The sequence below is a fragment of the Staurois parvus genome, unplaced genomic scaffold (assembly GCF_062004578.1).
Source record: "Staurois parvus isolate SC_StPar_1 unplaced genomic scaffold, SC_StPar_1.0 ptg000078l, whole genome shotgun sequence".
In the NCBI taxonomy this organism is placed as follows: Eukaryota; Metazoa; Chordata; class Amphibia; order Anura; family Ranidae; genus Staurois; species Staurois parvus.
This window is the reverse complement of record NW_028317874.1, coordinates 1,091,473-1,107,065: the sequence shown is the minus strand read 5'-3', so window position 1 is coordinate 1,107,065 and position 15,593 is coordinate 1,091,473. Positions and strand designations below refer to the sequence as shown.

At 41.1% G+C, this 15,593-nt stretch overlaps 1 protein-coding gene across 1 annotated transcript in view; it reads right to left on the bottom strand.

Moving 5' to 3' along the window:
* EPHA4 (EPH receptor A4) overlaps positions 1–14,828 on the bottom strand; it is a 104,826-nt gene extending 89,998 nt beyond the window's left edge. The window contains exons 1-3 of the mRNA XM_089669501.1: positions 14,642–14,828; positions 11,169–11,236; positions 7,598–8,261 (exon numbers count right to left, since the gene is read on the bottom strand). Of these exons, the coding sequence (XP_089525627.1) occupies positions 7,598–8,261; positions 11,169–11,236; positions 14,642–14,735 (826 nt within the window). The 5' untranslated portion in view covers positions 14,736–14,828. The remainder of the gene's footprint in view (positions 1–7,597; positions 8,262–11,168; positions 11,237–14,641) is intronic.
* Positions 14,829–15,593: the final 765 nt, after the last annotated feature.

Below are 15,593 nucleotides of genomic sequence, written 5' to 3'. Positions count from 1 at the left end.
CAGACGGTGGCAGTGCAGAGTCAGGTGGCCGTTCATAAATGGCCTCCCCGCACCCTGCTTGTGCGCGCTCCCTCCGGACACAGTGGAACACCGATCGTCGGACGGGACCCCTGTACAAGGTCCCGATCACATGCAGAGTAGTAAGCAAGATGTCACTTGTGACATCATTGCTTACTACATGTGAAATCTGTGAATGATCACAGAGGTTACATGGTACAAGTCTATTCACCATGTGACAAGCTGTGACCAATCACAGCTCACTCAGTAGTTCTCAATGGCTGCAAGAATGCAGCTAGAGAGAAGGAGAAATGATTGCTTTTACATCCTTTATGTAAAAGCAATCAATCAGTGTAAAAAAAAAAATCATCTCCCCCCACAAGTAGTACAGTGTCACCATGGTGACACTGTACTGCTAGGGTGACAGTATGTAAAAAAAAAAAAAGAATAAAAAATATTATAAAAAAAATAAACAAAAATGTAAAAAAAAGTTTAAAAATTATAATTTTTGGTTATAAACTAATTTGGGTTATTTTTTTTTTTGCAAAAAATATAACGGAATACGTTTTGGCCAAGATTTATGATGAAATACTATTTAATCGCAAAATTTTATAAGAAAAACACTTTTTTCAAAATTTTTGGACTTTAATTTACATAAAATAAAAATCTCAGTGGTGAATAAATACCACCAAAATAAAGCTTTATCTGTCTCAAAAAAATGCTAACAAATTCATATGGGTACAGTGTTGCATGACTGAGCAATTGTCATTCAAAGTGTGATAGCACTGAAAGCTGAAAATTGGCCTGGACAGGAAGGGGGAAAAAGTGTCCAGACTGGAAGTGGTTAAAAAAAACATCTCATTGGCTTCTGTATTTGTCCACCCTGCCTTACCTGAACAACACAAAATTTCTCCATCTTGAGATTGCCAAGCCCAGGGTATCTGTTGTGATATGAAGTTAGCTATATTGACGGTCACCTTAACAGGCCAAAAACTGTTTGCAACTGGCGATGATCATCTGATGTCTGTGGCTGCCTTAAAAAAAACAACAAAAAAACAACCTAATCCTTCCAAAAATGCGCCTTTGCTTTAGGCTGGAAATACACAGGAGAAACACTCATTGAGTATGATGAGGGTACTGACAAATGCCCATTATTATATTCACTATTCTGAACACCAGCTCTACTGCTGCTACTTTTGCAAAGCTGTCTACACAAAGATTTTCAACCATGCATAAAAATATCTACAACCAACAAGTACTATTGTTGTTCTCATTAATGCTAGTCTGTTAACCTCCGCACTACCTAATTATGCCTATACGGCCAACTGAAACATTTTTTTTTGTCTAGAAATCATTACCTAAAATATATAATCCCCAGTATAAAAAGCAACCCCTTCCTTGCCAGGCAAGTCTCTCCCTTATTGATTTTTGTACTGGAAGGAGAAACAATATTTATTCCACAATGTTCTCCTTTGATTGCTCTCTAGGTTTCTGGTTCTTAGGAAGCTTGCTGAATTAAAATAAAAATGACATCCTCTTTTCCAAGCACAGACAGATCATCTGGACACATTTCTTCCAATATCCAGTGCCAGAAATCTGCAGCGAGGGTGAAGGTGGCACAGCAGAGAAAAGGGAACGCCAAAAACAGAAAGCAGATGGGGGTGATTAAAAAAATAGAGGCACAGGAAAACAGAAAGAGTATTGATTCAAGGGAAGCATTGACATGCTAATTTATTTGCAATGGTCCTGCTCGTTTTGGTCCATTGCTGGCACACTTCGAAAAGAAGACGAAGTTTCAATAGTTGATGAAGTCCGTTTTATTTTTTCCCATTGCTGCTCAGACACAGAGTAAACTTGAACGGGAAACAAATTGTATGGGGAGGGGTGGATTAGCCGGGAGGGTGCCTGTGGGACACTGGAAAATCCCTTCTAAAGCAGCCACAAACAAAATTGCTGAAAACTGGTAAAATAATTCACCCTTTACTGTCCCTGGAGAGCTAACTTCTCTACATTTTTTTACCTGGACTAAAAATATGTTGGAAAATTCATTAGGCGAGCAGCACCACCCAGCCCATAGCACAACGCCCAGACCATAGAAAGTAATCAGATCTTCATAGTAAGAAGATTATGATATTTCCACAGATTTTAAAATGAGGGTCGCTACAGGAACAAAATGGATTCAGACTTTTGCAAAATCAGGATTATGTGACTGCTCATTCAGACCTTGTGTGAAAGAACAAGCTACCAAAGCATACATTTCAGATTTGGTTTAGAGCCTAAAAACAGTGAAATAGTTTTCCTGCAAGCATCCAAGCAAACACGTCTGTATGGGTAAAGGCGAGTCAACTGCAGCCTTACAGCCTTTGAGAAGTCCAGAAACTACTAGTCCAAGCAATATATTCCAGCTTCAAGGGTTTGGTAGCTCCCAGACAGCTTACAGTGCCACTAAACCCACATCATTAAAAACTATGAATAAATGCTGTATTCCATGCTGTTCATATACACCCAGTCACTATGGGATTTGTTTTCTGTAAAAAGCCTGGTTGATCCTGCTGTTCCCTGTGTCCCCCGTCTGTCCATGTCCCCACTACAGTTGGGGATTTTGCAGAGCAGTGCTGGTAGCTGGTGCACATGCTCAGTTTTATTATTTTTTATTTCAGGTACTTATATAGCGCAGTCAATTTACGCAGCGCTTTTCATATATATTGTACATTCACATCAGTACCTAACCCTCAAGGGGTGTACAATCTAAGGTCCCTAACTTACATTCATACATACACATACTAGGGCCAAATTAGACAGGAGCCAATTCACCTACCAGCATGTCTTAGGAGTGTGGGAGGAAACCCACGCAGGCACAGAGAGAACATGCAAACTTCAAGCAGGAGGTGCCTTGGTTGGGATTCGAACCAATGACCTGAGTACTGCCAGGCGGAAATGCTAACCACTTAGCCACTGTGCTGCCCAGTGTATTTCTACCCTGAGCATTTGCTCCCTGTCACATCTGAGCAGCCCATGTGACTACAGAGTCACATTCACACATATGGACATATACACAATGATAAAGGACTTCTCACTCCCCTGCTCCTCCATGCCCACTAAACCGCTATACACAATAGGGGTAGGATATTACATCTTGACTGATGGAGGCTACACCTTCCTGTTATTCTAAGACACAGGCTGGAGGGACATGACACAGCCCGTGACTGACAGAAATACACCCACACCATGTGATTGCTAAAAAATAATAAAGATTTTATTTTAAATATATATTTGTATGGCAATTTAAAACAGTTTATTGATATGATTTATTTTTACTCTGTATTCCAAAGGCTGTTTTTTAAATTTTTAACATGTGACCAGTAGCAGAGGACTAAAAGGTCCTCCTGTCACTGTTTGCCTGCAGACAGGGAAAGGCTGGGAAAGAGCTGGGTCATGTGACAGATGTATATCAATTAGGAAAAAAAGTACAGAGTAAAGAAAAAGGTTAATGTAAACTAAACACTGTGTGTTTAGTATCACTTTAAGGCTGTAATATTTGGGCATGTTAAACGGTTTCAAAAGGCATAAAAATGGCACAAATGAAGCATGAGGGTACATGCATTGAATCAACTGATCTTGAATGTACTTCTGTGAGAAGAAAGGGATCTTTACATAATAGATCAGTTATTCTGACATCATAAAGGTGCATGCTGTACAGTGAAGGTAAACCAAGCAAATATATTGCCATTAAAGTCCGCGTGAAATGATGTAAGCAGAGGGAGCCATAACATCATCATGAGGATGTATGACATCCCAGGCTCTCACCTCAAAGTGGGTCACCCAGCTGTTTCAATACCATTATAAACATGCCTATGGTTTGACCAATGAACTGTTCTGAAAATGTGAGCCAGGACTTCACGCTGATAGGAATAAAAAACTTAGATCGCCTCAGCGAGTTTGTTTGGCGCCCTAATTACTGTTTATCCTGCGGATAGCCTCTTATTAAAAAGTGAATAAATGCAAACCCCCACAATCCTCCCTCCTTCCAGCAGAAAATCCCCCCGACAAAGTGAAGCAGGCCTGTAAAACAAAATATAAAGCACGAACACTAGGTACAGTCCAATTTAAGGCCATCCCAAAAAAGAAAGTCACAGGAGGTGGGTAGGAGTGAGAAGTAAAAAGCATTGAGGATTCCTCGGTTCTGAACTAGGGGCAGATAAGAAGGAAAGAATACATTTGCATCAGCTAGGCCTTCAGAAACCACAGAAAAAGGTTCTGGTCCAGGTTTATTCTCATCCTCTTTCAGAAAAGTAAATGTTCAGATGTGGAGTAGTGGGAGAGGGGAAATCTGTATAATGTACAAGGAATCATATATAATATGTAAATGAACAATCCAACAAAAGAATAGGAGATGCTCCAAAGACAGCTGACAATCTCCATTCATGAAAGAGAGTCAAAAGCAGGAGGAGATACTTCCTAGCAAGCAAACATGGTTTCCAGGCAGCATTGAGAGTGGGGAAAAAAAGACTTGCGAATATTCATGAGCTGATCAAGTAGTTATGTAAATTATTGTTTGAAAATCTGAATATTATTCATCCCGCTGCTCTTTTACAAAAACTGAGGGCAATACAACTCACAATCTGGGAAAGGCACTAAGATTGCCTAGACCAGGCTTTCTCAATCTTTTTAACATGGAGGAACCCTTCAAATAACTCTCAAGTCTTAGGTAACCCCCCCGCTAATAATTATTATATCTACAGCTCACTAGAAGTTAGTGTGAGCTGCAATTTGTTAATATAGGAATAAAAAAAAATGAGGCATGTACTTAAATAAGTAATATTGGCCAGAAAAGAAATACAAACCATAAATATTGGACTGCTCCCTCACAATGGTAGTCAGTGGACAAGTGCCCTCATACATTGGTGATGAGTGAACAAGTGTCATCATACATTGGTGGTCAACAGTATGATATCTTAAGAGTCAGCAATTGCTCATGGAAACCCCTAGCAACCTCTGGAGGATCCCTTTTGTGCACATTACATAGAGTATTTACAGTATCTTATAACATACATATTTTATTTTAAAACAAAACAGGCCCAGGTACGTTAGCAATTATCTTTACCATGACTGAAAGTATACATTTATACATTCTCAAAACACTTTTAGTAATCGAGTTGCAGATTGTATTACCAGCCTCCAAAATGAATGCCAAGCCCAACATCTAAATATAAGGCTATATTTCACAGATGTTTCTCATTACCATAAATGCTTGTTCTGCATGTATTTTATGTAGGTGTGAGTAGGACATTTAAATGATTACTATTTATAAAGATAATTACATCAAACTTGATGATTATCTTTCCAATCAAATAACCGTCACCCAGGAAAATGATGTGTGACTTGAAATCAATGTATTGCTGACTATCCTGTGCCAATGGAGTTAAAAGCCTTCAGGATGGAGATTCCCTGCCCCTGACCCTTGTCCACTGACACTCAGCAGGTCTTTGTCAAACTGAAGATCTTAATCAATCTTGGCCTGTGACTAGGGAATGACAGAAGGAAGATAGATGAGGGATTGAGTGACCTCAGGACCTCCCTCTTGTCTTCAGCCTGCTAGGTTCCAACCTCCTAAGGACAATCAAGGAATAACCTGCTGGCAGGGGTCGCAACCTTCAGGCTGGTGCATCTTTCTTATCCTCTCAAAGGGGCAATTAATTTTCCTCAAATTCACGCCCAAAGCTCTTATCTGTATAAGATCTGAGTCCAAAATGGCCACTGAGGAGAGTGATCCCAAAGGACTCCATGAATGCAGATAATTTAATAACTAGCATAGAAACCTGACATGAAGGAGTGTATAAGCTAGATCAACAATGGTGGACAGCAAGCCAAATGGTGGTCAGTATGCCAGATGCTTAGCCCATAAGATAGGACACAACACAGCATAACAAAAAGTTGTTAAATTGGAATGTGCAACATCAATGTCAATGTATTTAATCAACATTAATGTCAGCTTACCGGATACACAATTCTGGTACATGTACATGTGTATATCAATATGTAAATGGGCATTTACATACTGTACATACATACATAGATATACACACACACACACACATATATATATATATCACAGTTAGAGATGTTTAATTGGCCTTCTTTATAGTCACTTTTGTGAGACTACTAATTATCTCCTTCCACAGGACACCATCTGACAAAGGCTTTGCAGCCTGGATCAATTTAAGGCTGGTGCCATAAATTCTACACAGAAGAGCTGAACCCGAAGTAATGTGATGAAAGACCTGTGCTGGGATTATGGTCCTTTGGGCCACAAAGGAGTTCCAAAGCTTATAAGAGCCTGCACAGTCCTTTCAGTTAAACAGATCACAGACAACCTGTTGCTTCTTAGAAAGCTCAATTCTCCTTACCAGTCAGTAGCTTGGCCAAAAGAAGGATTTATTTATTCCGGTGTCATTTTTTTCAACAAATAAAGTTGGACCATCTTAACACCACAAGCCAAGGTTAGGCCTCTCCAAGAACTGCAACCAGTAGAGCGAGCTGCCAGCCACTGTGCCAAAAACAATGCAACCTAATTCACCACAGAGAAAAGGGAATAGGAAATGGATTGCCCTCCTCTTAGACAGGTCCAACGCTAGAAGCCATAAAACAAGGCCTTATGCAAGTGTCTAGACTCCAGTACAGACCTGCCCTGGAGCCAAGATACATATTGCCGTGAACTGAAGACAAGGGCCTTTTCAGGTGTATCACACACAGGCTGCTACTGTGCTCAGCACACATATACACAATGACACATATGTGCACTTAAGGGCCAAACCATAGTCACTATCAATTACTCTTCTTAGTATCTCCCATTTCTCCGAAGACCACATCGGTATAGAAAGAACTAAATCAATACCAGTTAAATTTTTTTACTCTAGATATAAGTAAACATTTAATAATTTCAAGCTCACATATTTTTGAATGTCAAGTTTCTGTAATCGTAGAATGTTCAGACATTATCGTTCCACCACCTTCAATATTCGCATAGATCACATTAAACAATATTTGGAATGTACTAATGTATTCAGCATTACAAAATAAAATGTTTGATGCAATAGATTATGGAGTAGATGTTCTTAGCAAGTGTTTCAGATCTATGTTTAAGATTCAGAGGTAATAAAAATCCAATAAACTTTTAACATTCCTAAGTTCTATTCAAATATTTCCCATTAAAGCTTCGGAGGACTACTAGAAACTGTGCTTCTTCTAAAAAGCACAAAAAAGCAACTAGACCAAAGATAGATATTGTAGCAAACAGTAAGTGATACATGGGTCCTAGATCCCCCCATGCCATTTTAGGCCTTATTGGATATGGTGAATTCACCATCATCTGTGCAGAGCCAGCCTCTGAATATGTCTCCCTGCCTTCTGCCATGCCATTTGTTCAAGTTATGTCTTGTGCCAGCCCTGCCACCTGGACCTCTTGGCCTTGTGTGTGCAACCCTTCTGTCAACAGCCGTCCCAAGAGATCTGCTAATTGATGGCTTGTTTCCATTCATCTTATGGCACTTTCAATTACACTATTATACACCAGCTGGAAACATACAGTTTAGGCTCTTACCTTGACATCCGCCATTGCGCTCTTCATACCCAGCATTACACAGGCAGTTCCCAATAGGCACCAGCCACTCGCCATCGGCTCCACAGTACATTTTAGGCACATCTTTCTCCTCAGAGTTATTGACACAAGATCCTCTGACTTCCACAAGTGAGGAGGTGTCAGAACCCGTGATGGTGTCAGGAAACTGGGCCAGGTTCCGAACAGTTAATGGACACTTCTTGTAGAAAACCCGGACAGACACAAGGGCGATACATGCTCCCACATCCTGAAAGGCCAGGTAGAAACCTTTCTTGCTGAGTGGACCTACATCCCTGACCTCTGTATTGAGCTTCATTATCCGGTCTCCAATGTCCACCTGGGTGAAGCTTTCATCAGCAGCTATAGTGTCAATTTTGACAAATTGGGTTTCTCGGATAAAGCGTTCCTTATCGCTGTTTGATTCATAATAGTAAAGATTAAATGTCTCCTTGCAAGTTCCCATCACACCAGGCAAGCTATTACAGTCCCTTAGGGTGAACTTAATTTCAACATACACCCTCTGTGCCCCACTTCGGGGGATCCAGTCAGTCCGTAACCAGTTGTTCTGGCTTGACTCCATTACATTGCAGACCTGATAGGTTCGTATAGGAGTGTTTTTCTCATCCATGATACTTACTTCTTCCCACTGTAAAAAAAATATATAATTTTAGTTTTTTAAGCTTTATTAGTACAACTAAGCAATACAAGCAATTCACTATTGTGATATATAGGCCACACAACACATATCACTGTGTAACATCAACTATATGTAATGTCAACTAACCTATAAAGACTGATATTTGTTTAATGCAGATTCTGTGAAAGATTGTTTCTAATCGGTTGCTATTTATCACAGTTGTTTGCAAACGTGCATTGTCTTTTGTATTCATATACTTAATAAGGCCAAATATATACTTTAAGAATGTGCTAATGATTTTAAAACCTGGCTGCAGAGGTAAATGAAGCACAGCTTTCAGAATCAAAGCAACATCAGACAAGTGCCAGCACACAAAGTACTGTCACAGTATAAAAAAAAAATGAAATCAAATAAATAAAAAAAATGTTTTAAAAATTATAATTAAAATTATAATATTTTAAACACACACACAAAACTCAGCTTCAATTTCTTCACACAATAGCATACGCATAGACAGATGCCAGTTTAGCTGGCAACCAAATCCTTTACTACCGCCTCCTGTTGGCTACAGAGGGGAAATTACATTTACCAGAGGCAGTCAACAAAGCGATAAGCACCTTAGCTGCTCATATCAACCAATCTGTGAGATTCTAATAAGGTCACATACTCAAAATGTATGTGAATTAACCTTTACCACCAAATCTAAGGGCCATCAGCTGGATTTGCTATGTGCTGAAGATATGCAGACTGTACACAGCTGTGTTCTTTATTTTTTTTTTTTACGAAAAATTTCCTTTATTTAGATCTACTAAAATACAGATCAAACAAGTAGCCTGAATACAAACTGTAAAAGAAAAATGCAATCTACTGAAGATCCCTGACTGTCCATGTACTATTAAATTTTTCACCAGCAGAATAAAAATAGCATGCATGCGTCTGCTGGGCTTGGAGAAAACTGTCACGTCCATGGGGAGACAGGAAAGTGGCAACTGAAATCAGCGTCACTTAAACATTACTGCAGCCCTGACACTCTCAATATTACCAGTAATGCAAGACATTCATATTATGTCAACCTATAAGTCAATGTCAAACTTATATGTCTATATAGAAATAAGCACAGCGAACTGAAAGCAGCAATAAATTCTTAGGCTGTGGGATGGTGGATAGGTAACAGTATGTGTCATAAACACAGCGTTTAAAGGAAAATTCATAATACATTGGTTTGCATAACTGAAATAAACTAAAATTTACATATAAATTGTCTGAACAAAAACCATATATGTGTGCATATTGTGAGGCCTTACTCTCATGTCATATAAACCAGGTTTGATGCAAAAGTGCAGATTTTTATAACACCCAAAGACCATGTGTCCATTAGAACGCAATGTTTATGGCTCACTGGACAATCTAGGATAAAGAATTTTTCCTTCGTGCTGCTATTAAAAAAAAAATAATAATAATTTATGTGGGCCAATTTATAAACCATTATACGCTTAGACTGTTGGTAATGAGGAGCATGTATTATGTTCCTCAAGGTCAACCCAAACTACATTGTTACACGGTTTTCATTACACTTCTTGCCCTTGGCACACAGAATAAACGATTGTGCCATTGTATTGCACGGTGTGGGAATAGGACAGGCTGTGTCTGAATAAGCTCGACAGGCCAGAGAACTGTGAGGCACATTGACGAGTCTCAGCTAAATATCAGCCATTTATGCTTCCAGGTGCCAGTCAGCCATCCTGAATCTTCTGCTAGGACTATGACAACATCTCAAGATGTCCTGCTAGAATATCAAGATCTACTGAAATCTAAAAACGCCACAACCTAGAGCTCACTGTAAAATGTCCTTATTTTCAGGCCATTTATTCCTAGGCCTGGAGTCACATGACTGAGTCTAATGCATATGAGCCTGCTTTGTACCCTTGCCTGCCTCAGGTAATAGAACTTGCATTGTTCTCCACAGTAAGGATTATGAGTGGAAGGAGCTTCTCTGATAAGCAATTACTTGACAATTATGTGTTATAGATTAAACTGCAATGGTATTCGGACCTATAGGATCCCTGAATGGCATCTTCTACCATAAATTGGCCAACAAAGGGCAGTGACAGCAGCTGACAATGATGCCACTGCTGCAGGAGATGGCATCTTCTGGGCCTTGTGTAAAATCTACGTGAGTGCCCTGAAATGTCCATTGTTAGCAGACTGTACGTTCTGCATGCTTTGCTTTAGAGAAGAGCGGAAATAAAAGCCCTCCAAATACCATGGCATTTCAGGAGTGTGCTTACCATTATTAAACTTTTTCTGCTCACCAATATATAGGTTAAATAGCTAACTTAGGTGCTGCTAAGGTATTTTCTAACACCAAACCACAGCGTAATGCTTGAGAAACAGAATAAAACCAGCAAATGCTGCAAAAAGCATGCCAGGTAAATGTCAAATTGACAGCTATACAATTTACATGTATTGTATTTTAATATCTGTATACTGCAAAGATAAGCAGCATACAGCAAAGCAGGTACATCTGTTGGTTACTACAGGTTGCAGCAGCTCGCCCCTTCTTGCATTGATGGCCCACAATGGATCTCATATTATAAAGGACAAATAGTAACAAATTCTCATAGCCTCACAATGGTATTCTATTACCTAGTTTAGGCAGCTATTCACTTTTATCTTATTTTTTACCAAAAAGAAAAACAATTTACATTTTTGTTTTACCTTTAGTTGTCAGTCAATCCGTAATGGTTATCCCCCTACAATATTAGGTTTCAGGCCCACAAAAGGTAATTGATATGGTAGGCCGCAGAAGTAATAAGCCTCTCTGCACAATCAACCAAAAATGAGCCTTTCTGAAATCGGTATTGAGAGCCAATCATCCCATTAGAGTCTCTTAATTGTACCAAATCAAGGACTTACCCCTCCTTCTATAGGACTGGCTATCCAGCCAAGCTCTCCTTGCACAGACCTGGAATCCAAGAGGGTAACTGAAAGAAAAGAGCAGGTATACCGTGAGTGACATGGACGGGAAATGGAGCACAATAGTCTATGATTGAGATCCATCTGGGAATGCTGTGGACGCTTGTATTATTCTGTTCAGATATTTATACGTTTTTGCCATACATGTTTTTTTTTGTGCATTTCCTAATTTGCATAATTTATGTTTTGTAGAAAAAGAGTACTTGTCATTTTCTTCTGCTAACAGATAAAATTAAATAGTCCCAGATTTATTATCATACTGATTTTGGTATCAGTTGTACATCAAGTAGTACTGTGATAATGTGCCGACAGACGGAGTCAGACTAGCCCCCATATCAGGGGCTCTTAACTAGTTCCTTAATCAATATGTTTAACACAGGGATGTGCAGAAAAATTCAGTTACTGTAGGCCATATGTCAAAATTTATAGGAGGCATCTACAATCCATTGATCAATTCTATAGTTGCAGCTCTATGCTGCTAGAAATCCTGTGAAATCCCTGTACAGTAATATATATATATATATATATATATAGGGCCTGTACACATTTCTTCTAGTTGTCCATGAAAAGCCTACACAGTAAGTCGTGACTCCCGATCTGTGAGTTTATGATGGCACAATGGCTAGTTTGGATTTGGATATCTCTTTGCTTCTGAACGGTAATGTATTTCCACTTGGTAATATTTTTTTTCAGCAATTGGTACAAAACTGTACCCATCTTACATTTTTCTTTATTCCCTGATTCCACCTCATCCATTCTAGCGTGCTGCAATCTACATCCATCTAGATTCTTATAAGGTAGATCGGAGCTACAAAGAGAACAATGGGGCTCAATTTATACAAAAAGAGGGGAATAAGGGGAGAGGGGAAGGCAGACGTGATCAGCATTCAAAGGCACAGAACCCCTTGTGTGTGAGAGAAGGCAGACATTCTACTGCAACTTTATAGCAGGCAAGTTTAGCAGGCAGATGTGAAGAACACGTATGAAACCAATGAATCCCGGGCATGAAGACGCTACACTTATTGTATCCGTTACACACACTGCCATGTAGAGAGAGATCCCATGCACTGCAGCCATATGTATTACACATGAAATGTAAGTGGATGGAGTGATAAAGGGGGGGGGTGGCAAATTACACAGACATGGAGGATGGATAGATAGATAGATAGATAGATAGATAGATAGATAGATAGATAGATAGAGTACTTCCAAAAAGAGTATCCACCATTAAAGCTCAACAGTCCCAATTCTGGGCTTCAAGCAGACCCAGCACAGGCAGATATGGAGACACATAGGACCACAGCCTTGGTACAGGAAGGTATTAGCACTAATTGAACCAGCCATAGGCATCCATTGTGGAAACGACAGAATCCCTCCTCGGACCAGAAACTATTAAATAAGTAGAAATGTCCTCTCTAGCCCGGTGAGCAGAACTTCAAAGGCTTCTTCTCCTGGATAAAGTGATCTGTATTCTTTCAGATCCATAGGAAGTCTACATAAGGGTTGATGTTCTGAAGAAGGCTCTAGTCACCTCTGCTACAGGGACATTTTTACAGAAAAGTGATTGGGGATTGAGCACAAACTACAGGAGGATCTGCACATACTATATAGGAATATGACAGTGTTGGACTAAACTGCACTCACATCTGCACTGGAATGTATAGGGCGAAAAAAGCAGGGAGTATCGTTCAAATCTGTATCAGAGTATATAGGGGGCACAAGTCACATAAGTATAGGAGTATATAGGGGGCACCAGTCACATATATATAGGAATATACATGGGGCAGCAGTCACATCTATATATGACTGTATATAGGGGGCACAGTCACATCTGTATAGGAACATGCTGGAATAAATAGGAACAAGAGTAAATAGGGGGAATCAGTCAAATCTGTATGGGGAATATAATACGGGCAGAAGTCTGATCTGTATAGGAATACATATAGTAGGAATATACATGGGGCACCAGTCATATCTTTACAGGAATATAAAGGGAGCACCAGTCACATCTTTATAGGAATATAAAGAGGGCACTAGTCACATCTTTATAGTCACATCTTTATGGGAATATAAAGGGGGCACCAGTCACATCTGTCTAAGAATATTATATAATTATAGAGATACACCAGTTCTATTTGTACAGGAATATATCAGGGACAGAAGTCATATCTGTATAGGAACATATTTGGGGAATTGGCCACATCTGTATAGGAATATATCGGAATATTCAGGGGGAATCAGTCACAAATATATAGGAATGTACATGATTATCGAGGGAGCACCAGTTACATCTGTCTAGGAATATAGAGGGGGAACATCTGTATAGGATAGAAGAATATACAGGGGCACCATTCACATCTGTATAGGAGTATATTAAAAGTATAAAGGAGTATACAGGGGGGGGGAGCAGTGTTATCTCTATAGGAATATACTGGAGACTGAGGGGGCAGTCCCATCTATACTGGAGTATATATGATCTATACATCTATCTTGGAGTACATAGGAATAGAGACTTCTGTATAGGAATAGAGATTTCTGTATAGGAATATAGTCATCTGTATAGGAATAGAGACTTCTGTATAGGAATATAGTCATCTGTATAGGAATAGAGACTTCTGTATAGGAATATAGTCATCTGTATAGGAATAGAGACTTCTGTATAGGAATATAGTCATCTGTATAGGAATAGAGACTTCTGTATAGGAATATAGTCATCTGTATGGGAATAGAGACTTCTGTATAGAATTATAGTCATCTGTATGGGAATAGAGACTTCTCTATAGGAATATAGTCATCTGTATGGGAAGAATATAGTCATCTGTATAGGACTATAGACTTCTGTATGGGAATAGAGACTTTTGTAGGATTATAGACTTCTGTATGGGAATAGAGACTTTTGTAGGAATATAGACTTCTGTATGGGAATAGAGACTTCTGAGTAGGAATAGAGACTTCTGTATGGGAATATAATCATCTGTATAGGAATAGAGACTTTTGTAGGAATATAGACTTCTGAGTAGGAATAGAGACTTCTGTATGGGAATACAATCATCTGTATAGGAATAGAGACTTCGGAGTAGGAACAGAGACATCTGGCAGTGATGAGGATCACTCTGCGGCGGGTGGGATGGAATCTCCCGGTAATAGTGACCACCGATGGAACGAAGTTGTTCGGACAGCAGATTCCTCTCCGTACGATGGGCACACACACACACTGATGTACATAGTTCAGCGATCCCGATCAGCCCCATCGGTCTCCGATCCACATGCAGAGCAGTCCGGGTCCTCCGGTGTCCCCTTCCATGCAGGATCCCCCAAATACATCCAGGTCGGTCGCTGGCACATAGCGGTGTATGTATAGTCTCCACCATGGCAGACCCCCCGGTCCGATCCGATGACAATCCCAGGCTTACCTTCACTGGCCGGATAGATCCTAGATCCTGTGACTGCCGAACAGATCCCAAAGATCAGAGAGTAGAGGAGGCAGTGCAGAGTAATGCCGGCCATGGCGGTGCAGTGTGGACGGTCGGTGCTCACCCTCCTCTCCTCTCCTCTGCTCTCCTCTCCTCCTCTATATCCCAGCGGAATCAATGCTCTAAGTTTTAGTGCGGCTGCAAGACATTGCCAAGGGGGCGGGACTTCCAGGCTCCTTCATGCCCCCGTCCTGCTTCCCCCCGTCACTCAACCCACCACCGGCCAATCACAGGAAGCAGCGGGCGGAGAGTGAGGCGGGATTTTGGTGGGCACGCCCCGTTTACCTGGACTGGCCCGTCATTGCCAGACAGGCTGAGAGAGCGAGTGATCTAAGTTGGAGTGAAGGAGGCGGAGGGGGCATCCGGGGATGTAATGGAGGGGTGATCCGGGGAGGGGGGGTGTGATGGAGGGGTGATCCGGGGAGGGGGGGTGTGATGGAGGGGTGATCCGGGGGGGGGGGGGGGTGTAATTGTAATGGAGGGGTGATCCGGGGAGGGGGGATGTGATGGAGGGGTGATCCGGGGGGTGGGTATCCGGGGATGTAATGGAGGGGTGATCCGGGGGGGGGGGGGGGGGTGTAATGGAGGGGTGATCCGGGGAGGGGGTGATGTGATGGAGGGGTGATCCGGGGAGGGGGGATGTGATGGAGGGGTGATCCGGGGAGGGGGGGATGTGATGGAGGGGTGATCCGGGGAGGGGGGGATGTGATGGAGGGGTGATCCGGGGAGGGGGGGGTGTAATGGAGGGGTGATCCGGGGAAGTGATGGAGTTGTGATCCGTGGAAGGGGGGGGTTTGACGGAGGGGTGATCCGGGGAGGGGGGTGTGATGAAGGGGTGATCCGGGGAGGGGGGGTGTGATGAAGGGGTGATCCGGGAAGGGGGGATGTGATG